Source organism: Gymnogyps californianus, chromosome 5, assembly GCF_018139145.2.
Source record: "Gymnogyps californianus isolate 813 chromosome 5, ASM1813914v2, whole genome shotgun sequence".
Classification (NCBI taxonomy): domain Eukaryota; kingdom Metazoa; phylum Chordata; class Aves; order Accipitriformes; family Cathartidae; genus Gymnogyps; species Gymnogyps californianus.
The window spans coordinates 70,696,125-70,717,906 of record NC_059475.1 but is presented as its reverse complement, the minus strand read 5'-3'; the positions used below and the strand labels follow the sequence as shown (position 1 = coordinate 70,717,906).

Below are 21,782 nucleotides of genomic sequence, written 5' to 3'. Positions count from 1 at the left end.
GTTAGTGTTTTTTAAATGCTTCTGATCACAAAAATTCTTATTATCAAAATCTACATCTGATCTCTTTCCAAACACCATCCAGGGCAAACAAAAGGCTCAACATAGAACGGGGAAGCAAGCTACAAAATCATGCAGAAAAAAATCAGCTTCCCCTTTGGCCTCCGAAACAGTTAATACTGTCTCCCATTTTGCAGGACAGAAATGTGATGGAGAAGAATTAGTATCAATAAATCAATCTGTACCTGCCGTCCTCAGCCCAACTCTTTGTAAGTGTGCGTGTGCTGCAGACACAGCTGTGGCACAGTTGTGATGATGCTCCTGATCATGACGTTTCCCGTTATGCGTCTGGAGCCTCTGTGAGGCATGCTTATCTGGGTTTTGTGCACAATCCAGATGGCGGCCAGTGAGGAAATCCAAGGATGGAATAAACAGACACAACTTGCAAGAAAATAAGCAGAGCAAAACATGGAAATAGAATAATCATTTTAGAATGTTTGGAAGTCTGTCCTAGAAAATAGAAATGAGAGGCAGTAAGTGCATAAAGAAGATAATATGCTGAATATATTTCCTGCTGAGGGAATAGCACTTCAAAGGCTGTAATTGCCAGGTTCCTTTCGTGTGAAATAGGTTAGCAGCTGCCACAATAGAAGTACATAGTGTGCGTGGAGGTCTATCAGTTGCCGAAGATAACATGATTGACTGCCCATCTTGCAAACAAGTGTAACATGAGTGCAAATTATTGAGCACCAGCTTTATGTGTTGAAGTCCCCTTCATTACTGTATGAAGCAAGTGGCTGTTCCTGATTTTCATGATATTCAAGATAAATGTCAAAAAGAAGAGAAAGGTCTTTATTGCATTTTTTCCTCTCCTTATTTCAATGCCCCCTTCCACATTAGAAAATTGAAAGAGCTAGCAGTAATGAATAAGCTGTGTATGTTCTTACTTATGCTCTCTTACTTTTCATTTGTTCTTGAGGTTGAGTTGATCTTCAGGTTTGTCCATGGAAGAATACATGTGCACAGAAATTGAAGTATCATGGGCAGAAGTATCGTACTAATTTCAAGCATTCTCCTTTTCTAGTCAAAATTAAGTATTTCCTGTTCTTCTTAATTGTATTCAATTTCTACTAATTTTACACTATCCTTCCACTTAAACTTCTTTCATAAATTTTATCTGTTTGTCAGTACCAGAAGGACACATTATTCTTGTCTTGCCCCATCACTAACCAAGTGTGTTCTTCAGTTGTATGAGCTTTTCTTCAAAAAGTACAGCAACAAGAGCAAAAATTCCATTACTCGGCAGTCCTCTTATATTGTTTCTTCTAATTTGAGATTCTTTTCTCTCTCTCAGTTTTGTTTTTTGTTAGTTTGTTTTTTGTTTTTTGTTTTTTAAAGATTTTGCTAAAATTGAGTAGCATACAAGTAAATGCAGTAAAGTAAAAAAACTTTTAAGAAAGAATAGGTTTGTGCTTAAAATGGCTTGGACTCATTGGAGGAAAAATCTCTGAACACATATCTTTGGAGACAGCTCATGTTTTTTATGCTCATCTTTTTTTACTTTATAAAATGAGAATAACTATCCCACAAGATAATTGAAAAGGTGAAAGTGCTGAAAGATCTGGATAGTCATCTCTAACATTATTATCTTTGCAAGTTCTCTGCCAATCTCCCCGCTCTGCGAGAGGTATGAAACCACAATAGACATGGCAAAAAATAGCTAATGTGCATTAAAATGTGCTCCTCCCATACCATATTGTTCCTGGTAGCTGAATGTCATTTTAAGCTATCAATAATTTCTTTTGTTTTTCTTTTTGCATTGCATTTGTCTAGATGAAATCTCATTTTTTTAATTCTTCTTCTCCTGGTTCTTCACAATTACTCCACTCCCCCCTTTTCAGATTGTATCAATTTTGAGTTGTCTATGGCTGTGTTTTTTGTTTCATTTTACAATTTCACATTATTTAATTGCTGTTTTTATCTTAACGATGCAATCTCCTTTTACTACCTTTTTCTAAAATACACCGATACCTTCTTTAGCCATTAGAATTTTGTGGGGTTTTTATGCCTTTCCGGTTGCCCGTGCCTTTTAATATAGTTGTGGCAAGGCCTTTGGATGGCTGATAAGTTTTCTGAGTTCATCTCCTATTTGAATTAAACATGCATAATAACGCACATTACCTTCTTGAGTGGTTGTCAGAAAACTATGGAAATACTGCAGAAGACTGCTGTTCTCAATGTTTATTTTCTTTGAAAAAAAACGGTTAATCAAGGATGTGTTTATACACATGTACTTCAGTTCCTTAAATTCAGATTTCTTGTCCTGACGATACCCGTGTAGTAGGAAGGCATGCTGCTTTGTGTGCTGCGCTAAGAATAAAACACTTCGCATGTGCCTTGTACCAGCTTTGTCTTGTCCTGCTTTTCTCAGTAGAGAACTGTCTTCATCTGATTCAGACAACATCTGGCCTTTTGCTTCTGAAAATTCAGTCGTCTGCCTGCTTCTTGTGTATATTTTTTTATTTTATTTTATTTTTTTTAAAGAGTGTTTTACCTTTGCCTTTCTTGGGTTGCACCTGTCATTGTTTTCAGGATGATAGCTACACAAAACTTTCCTAATAAGGTGGTGGGTTTTTTTAACTTATTTCAGCTACACCTATTTTGAGTTGTTTTTTTCAGCCAATGACATGGCTTCTCCAAAATACCAATTGCATCTTCTTCTGTAGTCAGGCCTGCCCCAAACAAGCCACTTGTGCTGTGCATGGGAGCATGAATATCAATTTTACTTGCCAAAAGTGACCTCAGCAGCAACATTGTGCTCGTTGCTTTACCTGTCATTCTTCCCTGCCCACTTCCCTCTCCCACATTCACACACTTCTAGTAAAGGAAGCATTGTTCTGCGTAAGAAGTTACGCACTACTGAGGTAAACCAGCAAAACCTCTGGACAGTTGAAAGTTTCTTTTGCACCAGCAGCTTTCTTCATAGTGAGAAGAGAGACAGTTTATGACACTGGATTTGAGGTATCATGGCTGGCTGTACTGTCCTGGTCAATGTGGTGCTTCCAGTTCCTTCTTTCGTGCCCTTAAACAGAGGTTACTCCTCTGAGAACTGACAAATTCCCTGCTGGCTACAGGCTAAATCCACTTTCTTCTCCCCTTCTAGGCTATTGCTCTCTTCCCAGTTCAAGGGAAAGGAAAATATTTTGGTTCTGGAGAAAAACATGGAAAACAACATTAATGATTTTAGTGATGTGTTTTTCTTTGGTAGTAGGTTGCATTCATAACTCATAAAATGTTCTTAAAGATAATTGCCCTTAAAATGAGCATGTGCTACTTCACATGAAGGGGAGACGCTGTCCCCAATTACTGAATTTAACAGAACGTGGTAATTCTCAACTATGTATCCAAACAGCCTAATCAGTCTCAGTTAGGATGGGAATTTTCTTCTGTAAGAGCTAAAGAAGAGCTCCTGGTAGTTTGCAATTACTCAGTAGTATGCAGCTTAGCTTTCTACAAAATACTGTAAAGAGCTAGAGCTTATCTGTATGATATTAATAAGATGTGCGTGTCTTGTGGTATTATATATTCCTGAAGCGGGTCTATCCACCAGAATGGAAACTTCCTACTTTTGTCTAATATTACCTATAGTAGTCTAAGCTATAAATTGAACTATACTAGCATATATGATATTATTCATTATATATTTCTGTTATCTAGTCAATGTATTTTTGAAATTTCTTTGGCTCTTTTTCTTAAGTTTGCTTTTAGTTTTGAGAACTCTTCTTCACCCACACAGTGAGTTTTAGTAATCTCTGAATTGTGGTTTTGTGTAAAAATGAAGCATTTCATAATTTGCAGAATTTATAGTATTCTATTCAGCTGTAATGATTCCTTATTAGTACAAATACATGCCTGTTTCCCTGGGCAGCTTGCCTGTGTTTTAGCAAACTATTATTTCAGAGTGCTCTGCAGAATTCTGTGACATCTCGTTTTCCTTCTGTTAAGAATGGAGTCTTGAATTTGTAGTTTGTAAATATAAGGTGGTTTTTTTGTTTTGTTTTGTTTTTGCTAGCCCTTAAGTCTAAAATTGTGTTTTACTTATGCTGGCAGCAGTTATGTTTGTCTGGGTCCCTGTTTCTTTCCATTTTAGTTAGGTTTCACTTGATGTGAAACATCAGTCCTGTCAGAGCTTATGGCGTGTTTCCTCATCTAAGATGAGTAGAACAACAATGGAGAGGGTTAAAAATGTTAAAACGTAGAAGTGAGAACTTGCAGAATAGTTTGCTTTAAGGTAATTTTCCTTCAGTGCGAGATCTGCTTCAGTTTCCCTGCCTGTGTAACAGCAACTAGGTTGTTTGACTGAAAAAGAGTTTGAAAGCAGACTTCGGCTCCTGCTTTCCTCCTTTGGCCAGAGATACCCACGTATTTGGGTCAGATGGTCAGACCCTTCCCCGCACTGTAAGAAATTATTGTTTCTGGTGAAGGGAGCAGTTGAGCAACCTGTAATTTCGGCATTAACCTGCTGCATGCTGGACCATATTGCTCATCTGCTTTACCAGCCAAGGGGATTCCCTTCCATTCCCGTCTCTCACGGAGATCTGTCATGCTTTCTTCATGTACAGAGTCCATTTTCTTGACAGCCAAAAAGACTTGCTCTGCTCAGAAACAGAAAGCCCAGAGCTTCAGGAAGGATCTGTTACCAAATTTTGCCAGCTGCTGGAGGCCTTCCTGCATGTGTATGGTTGCACCATGTATTGCTTGGGCAGATGGTATCGCAGGATCCACTTGTCTTTGTCGAAAGGAGTTGTCCTCTGGAGCTGTAACACAGAGAACTGAAGTCATCTGTTGTTCTCAGTGTTTCCCTGGACGTGTCTGGATGGCAACAGTTCATCACCTGACCTGTTCGGGAAAGTTCTGGTACGCTGTCTGGACAATCATCTGCAAGAGCAAGAAGGAACCCAAACTAGATCTGTTTGTCTACAAAGTTTTTTGCTGGTGCCCACTTTTTCCTGTCTAACAACTTGCTGTTTGAAAATGCATTCTTGGTTCCTTGGTAGGCCATCGTTCTGCTTCTTGGTTATGAAGATAAGTTTCAAGTGAGGCAGTAGAAGTCACTTTGGACTGACCAAGGGCATTAGGTTTTGGTTACATCTGAGGACTCTTTCTGGCTTTTCCTTTCTACCTTGTCCAGGCAACACTGTCCAGAACTCCATGCTAATCCAAGATTGACATATTCTGTCTTGGTGTGTGGGTGCTGGATATTAACTGCTAGAGTAGACCTAATACTTAACTGTTCTTACAAACAACAGGAAAGGCTGTGAGATATGCTTTTCTGATAAATGTTCTTAATTTTCTTTTCCTTCAGGTCTCTTTTTCTTCCTCTACCAGGTCCTTGAACTGTGTGTTAGCTATAAAGGAGTGTAACATCTCCTAGACTTGAGTCAAAAATATTTTAGTAGCAATATTGATCTTCTGGGGTTTTTTAACGATGGCCTTAAAAAAAACTTCAGTGTTGGTTAGTTTTTTCCAGCTGTGAAAGACTTTTTCTGAACGGGACTTGAACCTAGTACTCTGAACTCTCAGGGGTCTGTTTTTGAGTCTCTAATAAACATTGTCACACCATCCTGTGGAGACACAGTCTTTGGCAATTGTAACCTGAGAGGATTGAGAGATACAGGCTGATTCCTCTTACCTGGCATTAATTCAGAATAGGGTGTTGGCTACAGATTCATCCCAAATCCTGTCTGCAGAGTGATTGTCCAATTAACTTAATTATTTTTCTCCAAGCTTCACACATCTAGGCTGAAAGCAATCACATTCGTAGCATGCTCTTAACACTGATTCTTTGGGTGTTCCTTTGCTGTTCACACTGATAGCGTTTTGGGGGATTTGGCATTTTTTTGGGATAGCAGTGGTATCAAGGCTTGCTGTCAGGCTGCCAAAAATGGCTCCATTTCTTCTTCGTCACTGGAGCGTACTTGCTCAGAGCCAAGCAGCACCAGCTTCAGTAAACTGCCATATGAGCACTTACTTTGTTTTTATCTAGCATTGGTGCTCACAGGTGCCCTATCCTTCCCACTTGCAGTTATGAGTCTAAATAAAACTCATGAGCCTCTTTTCTCTTTCCCTGCTCCTGGGGAATTTTCGTAGTACTTTTGTTTCTGTCTTCTTATTCATGTGCATGTCCTTAATAGAGGCGATAGATTTAAAAAGAGACTAGCAAATATTTTTGTCATAACAAATTAATATTGCTTTCTAGTATTTAAAGAGTAGCTTAAAAAAACAAAAGAAAAAGGGCGGGGGGGGGGAAATGCTTTTACTTATTTGCAGTTTGTTCCCCAAGGTCTCTGAGACACACGTTTAGAAATTCAAGCCATATGCTTTCCCTGTTTGCTATACTATCTTCAGGGCCTATAGGTATTTAATATACATGTATCTCTCTATATCTGTCTATCTATATCTTTGTTTATATGATGCCTTCCCCCAAAACAATCGTTTAATAGATAGATTTATTCATACTTATAACACATACAACGCTGTTTTGATACTTGTTTCTGACATCAGATTCTCTATATCTGGTTTTGCATGTGGCACAGAGAAGGTATTTTTTCTTTTGACTGGTATCGTACAAAGTTCTTTTTATTCCATGTATCCTTTTTCTTAAAGTAGGTAACATTTTCCTGTTATTGTTTTTCCCCCCATAGGCAAAAAGCAAATACAGTGTCATGAGAATTGGTCTCTGTCGCCTGAGGAATTTGAAATATGGGACAGACTTTACAGGATTAAGGAAAGTGATGGAGTAAAGGAACCGGTATTGCCTCAAATTCAGTTTGAAACCTTAGAAAACCTGGAAGAAATATCAGTGAGTTTAACCTAAATGTAATGTTTCCTTTGACATGAGGCCTAAAGGATACCCTAAGTAACAAAGTTAACTGTGAATTTGAAGGAGATCTATATTAAAAATGCAATTTTGAGAATTACATGTAGGTTTTTGAAGTTAAGAATTTAGCAATTAGATGTTTGAAATGGGTCGCTGAGGTTAGGTCTGTAAATTAAAAATACATTAAAAAGTCTCTCAGTATCCATTAAGTTCTGTTACTGTTTCTAAGAATTCCACGCAGGATGCTGCATTCATGATGGTATTGTAGCCACGCTTTTTCATTCCCTTGTTTATATAACTATAAAAGTGTTACTGAAAGAAAAGAAAACCTCAAGTTATACAAGCTCTTTTCTGATTTATAGAAAAAATTTGGATCTTTTGTGTCATTTCACTACTTAAAACAATCTGTCTTCCATGAAAAGCCATGACAACACAAAGCACGGAATTGTTTTTGTTTTAGAGCAGACTTAAACCTTTGTGATAATGTTTAGATACTTCTCTGCATTCAGAGTATTTATTGTCCCTGACAGAGAAGTGGACATTAGTTTTGCTAAACAATTTCTTGATTAAAATCTCCTTGCCAATCTTAATTTCAAACTGCAGAAGCATGAAGAGGAGGCAACTCACAAACTTTCCTTGTCTGAATGGAGAATTTGGCAGAATCGTCCTTTTCCTGTATCTATGGTTGATCACTCGGATCGTTGTTACCATTTTATCAGTGTTATGGAAATGATAGAACTGATGAGACATGAACAGGTAAGGTGTTCACATTTGGCTAGCTATAAACATGCACAAGTATTTAATACACAATTAGAATATTTAAAAAATGAGTGCCCTAGTTCTGTCTGGTCAGCTGAAACAAAAAGTGGGAAAGTGTTTGCGTGGGGCTAAGTTAAGCATTGTGAAATGAATAACGTGTATTTAATTTTGTTTCAAAATGTCTCCCACTGGTATTCTGTAATTCTTAATCTTTTCCACAGAAGTTGTTTAAAAACAGTTAGTGTTTCCGTACACAGAAAAAAACCCCACCCATAAATCATTCTTTTTTTTTAATGGATCCAACTATCAATTTTTGCAAAAAGACATTAAATACAAGAACTGTATGTGTCAAGGAGCAAAGTCACTAAGAGTGATATTAGAACCATTCCAGAGTGTAATAGGAATTGGAGATGATTTTGTATCATGTATGTACATCAAATGCGTCCCATAAAAATGATGCAGGAATGTATTGCATGTTTTAAGGTGGTTGTGTTTTGAGGCTTTTTAGTTTGTTTTCTGTGAAAGCTTTAATGAAAAACCTAGTTTCTCCTAAGAATTAAAGGATAAGAGGAGAGCAGTCAAACAAACATGGATGAAAACCATTTGGGAGATGAGAGTTTTGTTTACTAACAGTTATGGACAGCAGATATGCCTTTATAATGAAAGGCACATACAAGAAAATGTGTGGAGGTGGCTCTCTTGACAGTACTTGAAGACTTCAGTTGTTCACCACACTATTTTTTTCCTCTAGTTTAGCTCTTCTGTGTTCCACACATATTGCTTTTTAGTGTGTTGAAGTTTTCTAGGTCATCAGAATCTGTTGCTAAGCTGCCAGAGTTTCCTGAATAACTAGACTAATCAAGGAAGAGAATAGAGACATTGTAGTTGTACTCCTTGCTAGGAAAGTGTATTAATGGAAGGCTGTAAATAGACTTTCAGAGCTAAGATAAGCTTCTCCACCTCATCACAGAACAATGGCATTCTTGACTCCTTTGAGAGTCTGTGTTCCCAAGCTAGGGTCAAGAACATACTGCCAGAGAGAGAGGACTTTGGGCAGAATTCAAGTATAGAGAGCTGAAGGAAGTCAAGAGGCAAAGAAATGGTTAAAAAATTTAGAACTGCTCTTCTAATTGAGGACTTCCCTCCCCACCACCAAATCAGGCACTTGAAGTATTTGTGACTTAAATTCCTTTTATGAAAGTGTATTGATACCAGAAGTCTGTTCAGGTTCCCAAGCGCCTTCAGAGTTGTAGATGCTAAACCAACATCTCGCACCCTTAAAATAATTTACAGAGCAAATTTGTTAGTCACCAAGCGAGTCTTCAGTCTTCTCCCGCAAACTCTGCCAAAGTAGGTGCCAAAAATCAGAAGCAAAGCAGAGTATCAAACACTTGCTTTCACAAGCAAGCTTTTACAGAACTTTTACAGAGATAGGTCTGCCTGCTCTCCTTCATGGGAACGAGACAGCCCAGCTCACCTACCTCTGCTCTCTACTGTGTAGTGAACAGAGAGGATGTCCCTTCAACAGGAAGGACTCAAAACTATGGCTTTTTACACCGTCGTCATCACTTCACATTTTGCTTAGCTCTGATGATGGCCGTCCAGGATAGGCAGGGTGTGTGATGCTGCATTCTCTGTGTAGTGCTCTGCTCAGAAATCATGCTGACACGTGCCATCGTAGCACACAAGCTCTCTCCCCAACTACTTCAGAGCAGTCCTGCGTACAGCACGTTGCAGTCTGCAAACAGAGTCTTGGAAAATGCTGGAAGATCTGCATCAGAAAAGAAGGGATACAGCTATTGATTGATAACTAGTGATACACAGTTGGCTTTCACTATTTCTAATTTAACAGCTAAATGTCAGCTTAATCGTGATACATTGTAGGTAATACTCTCAGTCAAAAGACTGGGACTGCCTGTTATCTCATTCAGCTGCCTCCCAGCTCAAAGTTTCAGGCATTACCTGGATTGATTTCCAGCAAGCTTTCTCTGATCTGTCTTAACTAGTCATAGGTGGAGACGCTGAACTTTCTCATCAGTTAGAGGAGAAATCATAATTGGATGTCACTGGCATGCTGAAAACACCTTCTGATGACTCCACTGAATATGAGAGGTTACAACATGACACATCACTCCACCCTGTTGGATTCTTCTAGGGAAAAACAAAGCACTAGCAGTAACTGACCATGTCTGACAAGGTTGACAAGGCAGAAGCTGTAATGGGCACTGACACCCAGTTTTTAAACGTCAGTGGTTGTTGGCCTCTTTCTTATATCTAAACCAAATTGTCAAGGTTCAAGGACATCGAAGCTTCGCCATAGTTGTTTCACAAAAAGCAAAGAAGCAATGTGTCTTAATCTCTTTTGTCAGCACTGGCAGTGATTTCTTGTATGTGAGTTTTATTAATATTTTCTTAAGTCATCCTTGACTTCTTGGAAAGGCACTGATGGTCTTCCCAAGACAGGATATATTCCCACTGAAATTCACCAAAGGGAAGGGAAGTGAGTGATGTATGTTATCTTTACAGTGGAATCGCCTTGGAGCAGTCACTGCGCTGTGGCAGTCCTTACTCATCAGGTAGATTACGCCAGCAAAAACTTGTCTTGCAATTCGGAAGAGAACAATCTTCCATATTGCTAATGTGAGAGCATGTCTGAGTGTGTGGGAGGCGGTTTTGGTTTCCTTTTACTACAAATCTTGTCCTAATTTAGTCATCTTACAGCTTCAATTCTTGTGAATCAGAAAACGCATACAGAGAAAAATGGGTATAATTATACAGTAAATAGACCAAAGAACCTTTCAGTATAAAATATTTTTTTTAAAAATTGCTCTCTTCTAAACCATTTCTGTTAGTGAATGCTGCTTTGAGGGCCATCACTGTTACCATAGAACAGTTCAGTTTGGACCTGTGGAGCTCTCTGGTCCAGTCCAGGGCCCATGTAGATCAGGTGGCTGGGGCCTTCACAAGTCAAGCCTTCAGGATCTCCAGGGCTGGAATCCCACAGCTTCTCTGGGCCACTGGTTCAGCGTTTGATCACCCTCATGGTGAAAAAATTTCTCCTAATATGTAATCGAAATTTCCCTTGTTTCATGTTGTGCCTGTTAACTCTGGCCTCAGCGTACCTCCAGGAAGCCTGGCTCTGTCTTCCCTCTGCTTTTACACTAGATAAAGGTATGTTTTCTTACATCTCTTCTTAAGACTGAACAGAGTTCCCTTGTCTTCCCTTGTACATCCTTGTGCTCCAGCCCTGTGACAGTTTTGGCTGCCTCTGCTGGACTTGATCCAGTCTGAGATATTTCTTGTACTGGGGACCCAGAACTAGACTAAGCACTCCAGATATGGTCTCGCAGATGGTGAACAGAGGAGAATAATCACTTCCCCTGCCCTGCTGGCGACTGTCTTGCTAATGGAGCCTGGGTGCGATCGTCTTTGTTGCCACAAGGGCACACTGCTGTCTCATTTTTCTGTCATGAGGTTTCTGTCATCCTATCGAGGACCCTCTGGACAGCAGCCCTGCCCTCAAGCACATCACCTGCTTCCCCTCACCTGGTATCATCTGCAAACTTACTGAAGGTGCACTCTGTACTGTAGTCAAGGTCAGTAATAAAAATGTTAAACACTTAAAAACCTCTGAGAAACACTCCTAGCAGCTAGCCACTGGCTGGACATCATACCAGTCCTCAAAACACTTTAATCATGGTGGTCCAGCCAGTTTTCCACCCACCCTTATTGTCTAGTTATTCGAACCACATCTCACGAGTTTAGCTATGAGATTGTGTCAGAAGCCTTGCTAAAGTCAAGGTAAACAACATCCACTGCACTTCTCTTGCCCACAAAGCTGGTTACATCTTCCTGAAAGGCAGTCTTGAATTCTTCATCCCTATGCGTTCTGTATGCTTGTTGGGATATTCTCTTGAATGCTTGAATGTTTTCTTACTAGTTTGATTTCAAGTTTGTACTTTAAACTTAACATTAGAATAAATATAACATCCATGTAGCATTCTAATTTTACACATTTAGATTTTCCTTTTGACATAGTATTCCCAACATTATTGCATATACAATTGTTCACATCAGGATCTTTCAAAAATTAAGCAAGCTTTGCCAAAAACTGATTATGCCACGTTGCCCCATAGCCAGACCTATGGGGAGGCATGGCTGGTTTACTTCGTCAGTAACTACTACACTGATTTTTTTTTTTTTTCCATATTGTAGAGTGCTTGTTCTTAGAAGAAAATACTAATTAAAAAATGCAAAAGTAGAGCAAAATTAAAGAAATTTAGAGATTTGTAGGCAATGTTTTGAACTTCTGCACACCTACTAAGGCATGTTTATATAGGTGGGTATGTCTTGGCTGTGTTCCTGACTGTGATGCTGTGTAGGTATAAGTAGCTGTGCAGGTGAAATTCCACCGACTGAAAAAACTGCCTGGGTTTGCAAGTGCAGGGCTGTACACCACCGACTCCACGTGTTTTTCGCCACTGTATTTTCATGAGCAGTTCAGCATAAGATCGGGAAAACCATGAGGTTTAAAATCATGCGTTTCTGCTAGATTTGAATTTAACGCTGTTTAGTATCCTGCTCCATTTTCGCAGTGAGACCCCACTGATGCATTGTGCTTGCTCAAGGCACAGGCAGTTCAGGGACAAGACTGCTGCTGCCTCCTGCATTAGTTCAGCGTGCTTGTGCTGTGGCTGGATTAATGTATCCCCAGGTGCGTTACATATACTCAATATACAGCACACAGATTGGGATGGTCTTAATTCAAGCTTGGTGTTTTACAGACTACTTTGACCTAGGTATTCTTGGTGAAGATGGTTTCTATAGCAAGTTTAAACTTTCAGAAGCTTTGCTTTACCATAGTGTTTAGATGTGTTTTGAAATTGTAGGAAGCGTTATTATTAAACAGTAGGATAGCATAAAGGAATATTACTCCAGCCTCTGGGAAATCTACCTTTAGCAGAAATTAAGCCTGTAAAAATTTACCTAAAATATTAGTCTTAAATGAAAATAAGTGGATGGAAACAATAATTGTTTTAGCAGCGATTCAAAGGTTTTTGCATGTATGTACTGTGCATCCATGTTCCTGCTATAAATATTCTATTGCCAAATATACCACTGCTAATCTGTCTGACGTTAATTTACAGTTCTTAATAGCAGAGGGATTTAAGACAAATACAAGTCAAAGCTATTTCCTTAAATAACTAAGATATTGAACTTCAAACCACAGTTCTATTGATTATTTTCTTACTGAGGGATAAAATATAAAAACAGGCAAATCATTATTTTACTAGGAATAACCAAATGATCTGGAAGTTTCTGATGAAACTAATTATTTCTTGGGAAGAATCTCATTCGGAGATTAGTAATAACTTAATACGAGCCAGCTCAGGAGGTATTTGTGTGTTTTTTATGGGTGTTTTCTATTATAGAAGAAAGCTCAGGAATTCACTGATGTATAGTTTTCCTTTCCTTGTACTCATTCAATGATTCCAAGAAGCCTCCTATGCAGTTGTGTTTTGCCCAATAGATTAAAAAAAGTCAATTAAAAGGCTTAGATATTTTTAAATAGATGAAGTGAAAATGTTTGGGGAAAAGATTTTTATATTGTATTTATATGCTCTTAAAAACTTAGAGAAGAAGTTGGCACAATCAAAAGAAAATAAAAACGTAAAAGAAATCCCAAATATGAACCCTGCGACAGGCACATCCACTGCAGAAAAGCCTTTAATGCCCGTGTGGCTTTATTACTACAGCAACGAGAACTGGGCAGATGGGATTGGATTTTCTACTAGCTATGAGCAGGGATTTTTTGTGTAACATGGTAACAAATCAAGTTGTCCTTATGCAAAATAATTCAATAGCTCTTAAGCATTTTTGAAAATTAAACTGTACTGTTTGGAAACAAGGTCAGGGCAAAGTAATCATTTTTATTGAAATAATATTTGTCCAAGTTTCTGAGGATAAGTAACAGGAAATATTGAAGTGGAAGTGCATTTTTTTTTTTTTCTGGGAGTAGGCAAATCTTAATGATTTTTAAAAAGTCATAATGTTGTCAAATGTGGTAGGATGACTATGGGTGTCTGTTTCCCACTTCAAAGTTGGCAGTGTGAAGTTACAGTCAGATTCATTAGTCTCCCTAGAAAGACAAAAGAAAACCCAAAGACTCACATTAGAAGCATTGTCTCTCTTTTTCAGTCAAGTAATGTCTGATACCAAACACCCTGGGAGACAGGGTTTAGAAGATGAACCTGGAACAACTGCCAGTGAAATCATCTGTCATTTATCATCTGTCTTAGGCTGCCTTGAAGGATTCATCGGATGAAATGCCTGATAGCAGGGAAAATGTTCCCAGGATACCCTAAAATTCCAAAGAACCTGAAAAGGCTTTCCATGATTTTGAAGTTTTAAATCAGATGTGTTTTGGGGGGAAAACACAGTGTATCCAGCCAGCTGTGACTTTTTTTCCCAGGAGACACTGAATGCAAAGTTAAATATGGTTCAAATAAGGGCAATGAAATAGTTTTATTTCTGTTTCAGACCCTCATTGCCAGTAGCATGTCTCTGGTTAAAATCCTGATCTGAGATGTTGCAAGACTTCTTCCCCAGCCAGCAACAAATAATTTAAGACAGCAAATGACGTTTAGTTACAGCGTTTATGACAGGCAGACTAATGCATCTGTGGGACTGCTGGCGTGAACTGTGGGACACTATTTATTGTTTGGGCACTGAATCTGGCTTAAACAGCAGAGAACAGATAATCAAAGCAAATACTCTGTCTTGGGATTCTCAAAAGAAAGCTGTGCAGAGGTGGCCTGGCTTGTTCTTTATTCCAGAAAAACCCAATAGGAACACGCTTCCTAGCGTGAAGGTGGAAGGATGTTTGTTTTGTTCTTAGACGGTAAGGCTGCCAGGGAGAACCTGCAAGACCAAGAATCTCAGCTCTCCAATTAAAATAGTTTATTTGTGCCATAGTGATTCTTCTGATCTTGTTGCCAAATGATTTGAGTCTGAACGCTAATTGAGACCTGGTTTAGGTTGTTCAGACCTTTAATTGCAGGTGCTTTCTGTTTTTAACGATCCTGTGGGGTTTTGTGCTCACAGTGAGAACAGAGGAGTAAGAGTGATTAGGCAAAGGATTTTGGGGTGTCAGCCATGTGCGAGGGACAAGGGGGTTAGGCAGATTGTGTGGCACATGGAAGGGCTTAGCTGCGTTTATTTGAGATAGCGTATCTACTGTGTTTAGGGGTGACTCAATGTTCCTGTACAGTGCTGCATGAAAGCCTCCCATAGCCCTTGTGCCACAGGTTCAGGCATATCAGCCAGAAATATTCTTTCCACCAAAGTTAAATGATCTCAGTTTTCTGGAAAATGTGCCATAATATTACGTCTTATGGAAACCAAATAAAATATCAAGTATGTGATATAGGGTTGCCAACTTAAATCTACAGACAAGAGAAACTTCATGTGTGTTCTGTGGTATGGTATATGTAACACCATTGTATACAGCTGCCTGCCTTTTGGGGGTGTTTATTGCTAATGTATGCACTCCTGATCTCCCTCCCTGCTGTCAGTAGAGTAGTAGAGCACCTATCGATTCTGGCTACTGTTGACTTTTGTTGGTTTTGTTCCATTGTTATTTTATTTGTTTAGAGGTGTGTGTACAGTAATTTTGCATTTAGGTTTCTGGATTTAAAATAGTTGTTTGCTGTTTTTCACAAACTGTCAAAATATTTAGGTACGTGAATAATCGGTCGGTCGTTCCTTAAGCTCTTACAGGAGACTGATTTGCAAAACTTTTAGAGTAGGTGTGCCCAGTGTAAACTGGCAATCCATTCTTATAGTCTTGGAACTCTTACAGGAGCTACTATACACCAAATGTCTTTGAAGGTACTATTTATGTTTTGAGAGGGGATAATATTTTAAAATTGTTTTTAATATTATAGAGTAGTGCACTGGTGACAAAGTTCAGTGCAATATAATCACATTTATTTAGAACACTGAACTGCTACCATAGTTGAAAAACTGCTTTTAGATGCAACAGTCCTGCTATCCACTTGGATACATCTGTTGCTGCTTGTATTTTTAATATTTGCATGGAAATGCAGTAAACTTAGGAAATTATTACGGTCACTGGAATTCGGAAATGTTTTGCTATCCATATTTTCATGGAAATTACATATCGGTAATTGGTATCCAGGTCATTGCTGTATATCTCCCTGTAGTGTGGTGGGTTCCCCCCTCCCCCTGTATATTTCTACAATACTTAGCACGGGGACATCCCAGACTAAGGAAGTGAAATAGTAAATGTCAGCTTTAACCTATCTATGATGTCAGATAACAGAATGATCTGCAGGTACCAGGTCAGACACCTCTAATACTAACTAGCTATCGCTTCTGTCCAGAAAGTTTTATAAAATAAGCAGTTACTAAACCATAGATTGATTTATTTTCTGACACTTCTGATATTCTTGAACATTCACTCGTGCCTCTGTAGCCCCTTTAATGATACCTGTTCCCATAATTGCTAGGGTACATACCCTGTATTTTGCTAATAAATCTTTCTTTTTAGGGATCTTTTGAGTGTTTTTATTGTGTAGCTGTTTGCTGTATAGCCGGATGCTCTCTCAAATTAGAGTATCAGCAAAATAAGTACAAGCAGATAAATGAATAGTAGCCAATTGCTACTAAGCAGGAGCAGATGGTAGCTCTTCAAGAATTCCCAGCTGCTTAGATCAGCCTGGGTGTCTCAGGAGTAGGAGGTGTCAGACACTGACTTGGGTTTTGAAGAAGGCTGTCGGGTGGCTGCATGAGAGAGAGTTTGTGATTCATTCCAGGCAAGCTGCCTGAAAGCAAAAAAGCAATAGAATTAGTAGATACGTCAATAACGTGATACCGTTAGGAAGAGAAATATCACAGCTTTTGTAGAAGGAAATTGTGGTTTCTGTGTCCCTTGGGCTTCTTTCGTGAATCAACTAAATGTATTTTTAACTAAAATACTAAACTAAATATAACTAAATATATTTTATATCTGATAAAATATACTTGAACTTCCAAAAAAAGTTTTTGATGGTGTTCCTTCCCCTAGAGTCTCTTCTGGAAACTAAGCAATCATGGAATAGGAGGGATTGATTATTCTGTTCATTAACCAGTTCCTGAAAGGTATAAATAATGGCCTGTACTCAGATGGCAGGGAGGTTAGCAGTGAAATCACATAAGCATCAAAAATGTTTAACCTATTTGTAAATGGTTTGGAAAAGTGATCATTTTTACAGCAGTAAAAAATTATTTTTGGTAATAAAAGTAAAAGATGGTCATAAAGAATTACAAAATTTCCTAAAGAATTAGCCTGTGAGCAAGATCTAAAACGTTGGTGAATTAAATTCCGTACCAGTAAGTTCAAAGTTGAATGAAGGAGAAAGCTGCCTTAGCCAGGAAAAAGTTTTTTGGATACTTCTGTGTAAACATTAGTTTAATGATCACTATTACTCAAAAAAGGGATTAGAATTTCAGAAATCAGTAGGAAAGGAATCTAAAATAAAGCAGAAGAAATTGTAGGATAGTCAAAATATGTCATATGCCCATATCTTGTATATAATAAAAGTTCATCCACTGCCCTTAAGGTCATTGGTGTACAAGTAATTTTTAGCCAGTGTAAGCTCACATTAAGTAGCCTAGGCGGGCAGATGGACATGTTTTGGGGAAGGAGCATTCTATAATTACTTTATTTCTATACTTTTCTCAATTCTTGGTCCGATACAACACACTGGGTTAAAGCAGCCTTTGTCTGACAGCTGTGGGTGTTTGTCCTCTTGCATTCTTGTGCTTCAGTCTTGTTACTGGGAACTAATAAATACTATATAGTACACACTTTTATCTTAAACCATTTCAGGGGGGAACATAATATTTTACTGCCTACAACCCGGTTTGTCAAGCAGATGAGCAGGATACCTGAAAGGCAGAAGCTCTCTTTGTAGGAATGAGAGGAGCTGGAAGAGGACTGCATGCTTGGACTTCGCTGTTCTCCAGAAGTCTTCCATTGCAATTGAAGTGCAGTTTAGCTTCCCCAGCAAGTGTGTGTTAACATATCCAATATATTAAAAGCAATAAATATAGCCTAGGAGATATTTGTAAACCTTAAAAAAATGTTTGTGGGGAGTGGGGGAGAATGGTCATGGCTGAGAGCATTTGAGGCACAGCATTTTGTTGTCCAGAATACACGAAAGAGTGTCTTCCGAGTGTTGAGGACTGTGTGTAAGGGTAAAGGCAAAGTTTTTCCCTAGAGTATTAAGGGACCAACTGATCACCTACAAGGAGAAAATTGTAACCGCTTGTCATTCGAATACATTGGAATATCTGCTGTACCTACTCATGCAAAATACTGTGTGAAAACCACCAGCCTTACTGTTCTAATTTTTGTTACTATTCATGCTAAAGCATAAGTTAACTGGAAAGTATTCTCATGTGACTAACTATATTGGCAGTGTTCACTCCACGGGATTTAACTCTCAGTATGAAAGCTGAAAATCCAAAAGCCTTTCTTCCCTAGATCTAACCAAAAAACTGTTCTGAAAATAGGTTCTGGTTTGTGGCAGGAAAGACTTAAATGCCAGTTGTCCATGCTGCTTTTACCTCTGTTTCAATCAAGCTTTCGATTAAAGAAGTTATGATTGTTAAAATCTATATTGTATCTGTTCACAGACTTATCTTTTCATTTTTAAATAGCAAAATCAGAAAGGTTTTGGCAGACATCTGAATCTCATTAGAAAATGTACATCCAAAGCAGCTTATGAGGAGAGAGAGGTTAATTTTAATTTTGATAGTAGATGCCTTAAATTTAAATGCTAGAAAACAGAGTGTGTGTCTATGTGTGTATTTATACGTGTATTTATGTACTAAAAATGAAAATTTTAATATCTTAAGTTTACTTTTTCCTTTTTATTTTCTATATTAAAAAACCTATTGCTTTTTAAACTGAATCAGTAATTCTAAGCAAGGTCATTGATTTAGTACAACAATGTAAGAGATATGCCTATTTTTCTACTCCTGCATGACCTATTTACTGAGTAGCTGGTACGCACTGGAGCTTACTAGGTTATAGAAGAGCTGATCAGATAATTCAAGATTCTGCAAGTTGTACACACTCAGGCTAAAATGTGATAATTATAATTCTGTCCTTTCACTCCATCAGTATTAAATAGACTCACTGGGAGAAAGTATTTTGTTGGGAGAAAGTATTTTGAATGACTGAGTTGAACTAGAACAGTTATGTAACTCCATGTAAGCCTGAAATTAGGTTACTAAAGTTTGTCCTAGATGCTAAATTTGTCTTCTGGACTGTTGTCCTGACAGACAGTAGTTCTGCTAGACCTTTTTTTTTTTTCTTTTTTCTTTTTTTTAAGTTAGAACATAATCATGGGTATATGCAGTGGCCTAATGAAGTTCTTCAGTGTAACAACTCCTCACTCGTCCAGTTTTCTGTGTTGTACCCAGTTACTTATCCATGCAAGAAACTTCCCTGTTTTGCTCTCTCTGCTTAAATTTCTTTAAAGATTTTGGCAGGGACTTTTGGAGGCCTTTCAGAAAGCTGGGAAGATGGTATGCATGAGAGCATCTCAATGTTTTTGCTTGTTGGTCTCTTCAAAGAAATCTAATGGGTTTGTAAGGTCTGATTTTTTTGTTTTCAAAAGCAATATTGACACTTCTGGAGAAGACTCATCCAGTAATTATATTATCTGTTACAGCTTCTATTAATTTATTCAGTATGGAGATAAGGTTAGGAACCTATTAGCTTCCTCCCTGACCGTTAAAAAATGGCATCACATTTGCTACCTCCTAGTTCCTGAGGTATGTAAGCAAGAGATTACATACCACCATTACCAATTCAGGAACTTCATTCTTGAGTTTCTTTGGGTCCTTTGGATGACATGATATGGTTCTGTTACCTCTTACCATCCTAAACGTACAACTTCGTGTTTGGCCATATGAAAACATAAATGATTTGCTCTTACCTGCTCTACCTCTGGTCCAGTTGTGATTTGAATTATCCTTTTACCTACTCACAACCCTCATCTCTTCCTGCAGGCTTGCTTAATTTTGGGTTGCTTTACTTTGGGTTACTTAAGAAATGCAGAACATAGGGCCAAGAATGATCTGTGCTGCGCCTCTTAGAAGTGTATTGGGTGGGCAAGAGCATCACCTACTTCTGTTTCAATAAGGTTTAGTGGTTTGGCAGCTAATCAATCTTTAATCCATTTAATATACATTGTGTTCTTATAATGCTTGGATATTTTAATTGAAATATTATGCAACATTCAGTCGTTACTTGCATAAATCTAAACATATCATTATCAACACATTATCTTGTCAACCAAATGTGTAATCTCCTCAGATGACATTTGTGAAGTTAATTGGACCAGGTCGTGTTGGTTGTTGGTTGTTACTATTTGATTTCATACAAAGACTTCCATATCTTGATTCTGTGTTTTGACTGAGGTTGAGGGAAACTAATTATTTAGAACCTACACATATCAAAATCATCCTTTAACCCTTTCATAGTAATTGTTTTCTTCACTATTTTGGTATTAAGACTTCTTATAAGTCAGCCTGTATAGTCTGGGGACTCTTTTTAAAAAATCCTAACTTTTAGTCTCTTTGGATATGTTTATAAATGGATAGCCTAAACATAGGCAATAAGTGTGTAGCAGCTGAGTAACATCATCTGTAGTGACAAATGGAGTAGGTGTTTCACAGCCCTTTAGAGATGACTCTCTAGCGATTGAACTTCCTCCCCCTGCTCTACCACTCTACTGTGCTGACTGTATAGAAATTGCATACGTTGTCGCTGAGACACAGGTGTCATTGCTGTAAACAGGATTTGTAACCAGCTGTGCCCCTGATCCCAAACAGCCTGTGCACAGATTCTTCCTTATTTATTCTGCATGTCATTCCTTCTGTGGTGTGTGTATGACGTTAGTGATAAAATCTAAGTATCGATTTTATTATTATTATTACTGAGAGTGAAAAAATAATGTTAATACTCAATAGTATGCTTTATCTACTGCAACCAGAGAGGATCCAAAACTGTGTTAGGATGTGATCAGTCTTCAAATGCATGGAAGGCATCTTCGAATCCTGTTTTCAGGAATACATTTAGACAAGCCAGGCAGCAGTAATTTTAGGTATGGTTATTTCTGCCTTGTGTAATGGGGTAGAATGACTTTCCAGAGTATTTTTCAAACGTTATTTTCCATGATTGACGACTCTGGCTCCCGTAAGGAGTCTAGCAGTAGAAGGTTGTTTAACAGCAGCTCCAGGTGTACCATCTGTGGAAACTCTGACTGTTTAATTTCTTCACAATCTCTTTTGGAAGAGATGCCCCAGTGGTCCCAGTTTTATCAAGATGATGGTGTCACAGCGTCATTGGTTAGAACAGCTCTAGAAACTTTCTTAGCAACTCAATTAAAGAGAGACCAAGTGTTGAAGAAATGAGAAGTCCTGTTCTCTGTCTGTGAAAACCAAGGGTTACGCCCATGGGAGAAGAGTCTGCACATTGCTTGGGTACATATGATAGAGTGTGAAGGGTCTAGCTTGTGAAGACCTAGAGAAGGATGGGATGCTACTGGAAGATACAGATATGGGAGTTTGAATAGTGAATATCAGCATGGCTAGCACAAGCTGAAGTAGAACTGCTCTAATAATATTCTTGTGGGACAGTGAGGAGGGTTCAGGAGGTTATGATTACGAGGACCTTATTTTTTTTCCTACTTCTATATGGTAAGACTTTTGGAGAATGTTACTTGTATAGGAAGCAGGTAACCTCTTATTGTAAAAGTCAGTTTTATCACCCACTATTCGATAAAGGTACCTTGTTTAATTTCAGGGATTAATGAGTCTACAGATTCATGTGACTGAACTGCCAAAAAATAATTTTACCTTCTGTTTAGAGCTTACATCCTCATTTTTATTTTTCATTAGTGAAACAAGTTTGAACTTTGAAGGAGTGTTTCAAACCATTGCTTTCAGAGCCTCATTTGACCCTTACTGTTCCTGTTGGAGATTGCATGCCTTAATTTTGAAATCTTAGTTTAAAAGAGAGAGCGAGAAGGACAATAAATAAACAGCTTTTCAATCCAGGCAGTCCTCG

General features: G+C 38.3%; 1 protein-coding gene across 1 annotated transcript in view; it reads left to right on the top strand.

The window, feature by feature from the left end:
- Positions 1-21,782, top strand: part of FANCM (FA complementation group M) — an 82,932-nt gene that overhangs the window by 42,416 nt on the left and 18,734 nt on the right. The window contains exons 13-14 of the mRNA XM_050897461.1: positions 6,702-6,859; positions 7,481-7,633. Of these exons, the coding sequence (XP_050753418.1) occupies positions 6,702-6,859; positions 7,481-7,633 (311 nt within the window). The remainder of the gene's footprint in view (positions 1-6,701; positions 6,860-7,480; positions 7,634-21,782) is intronic.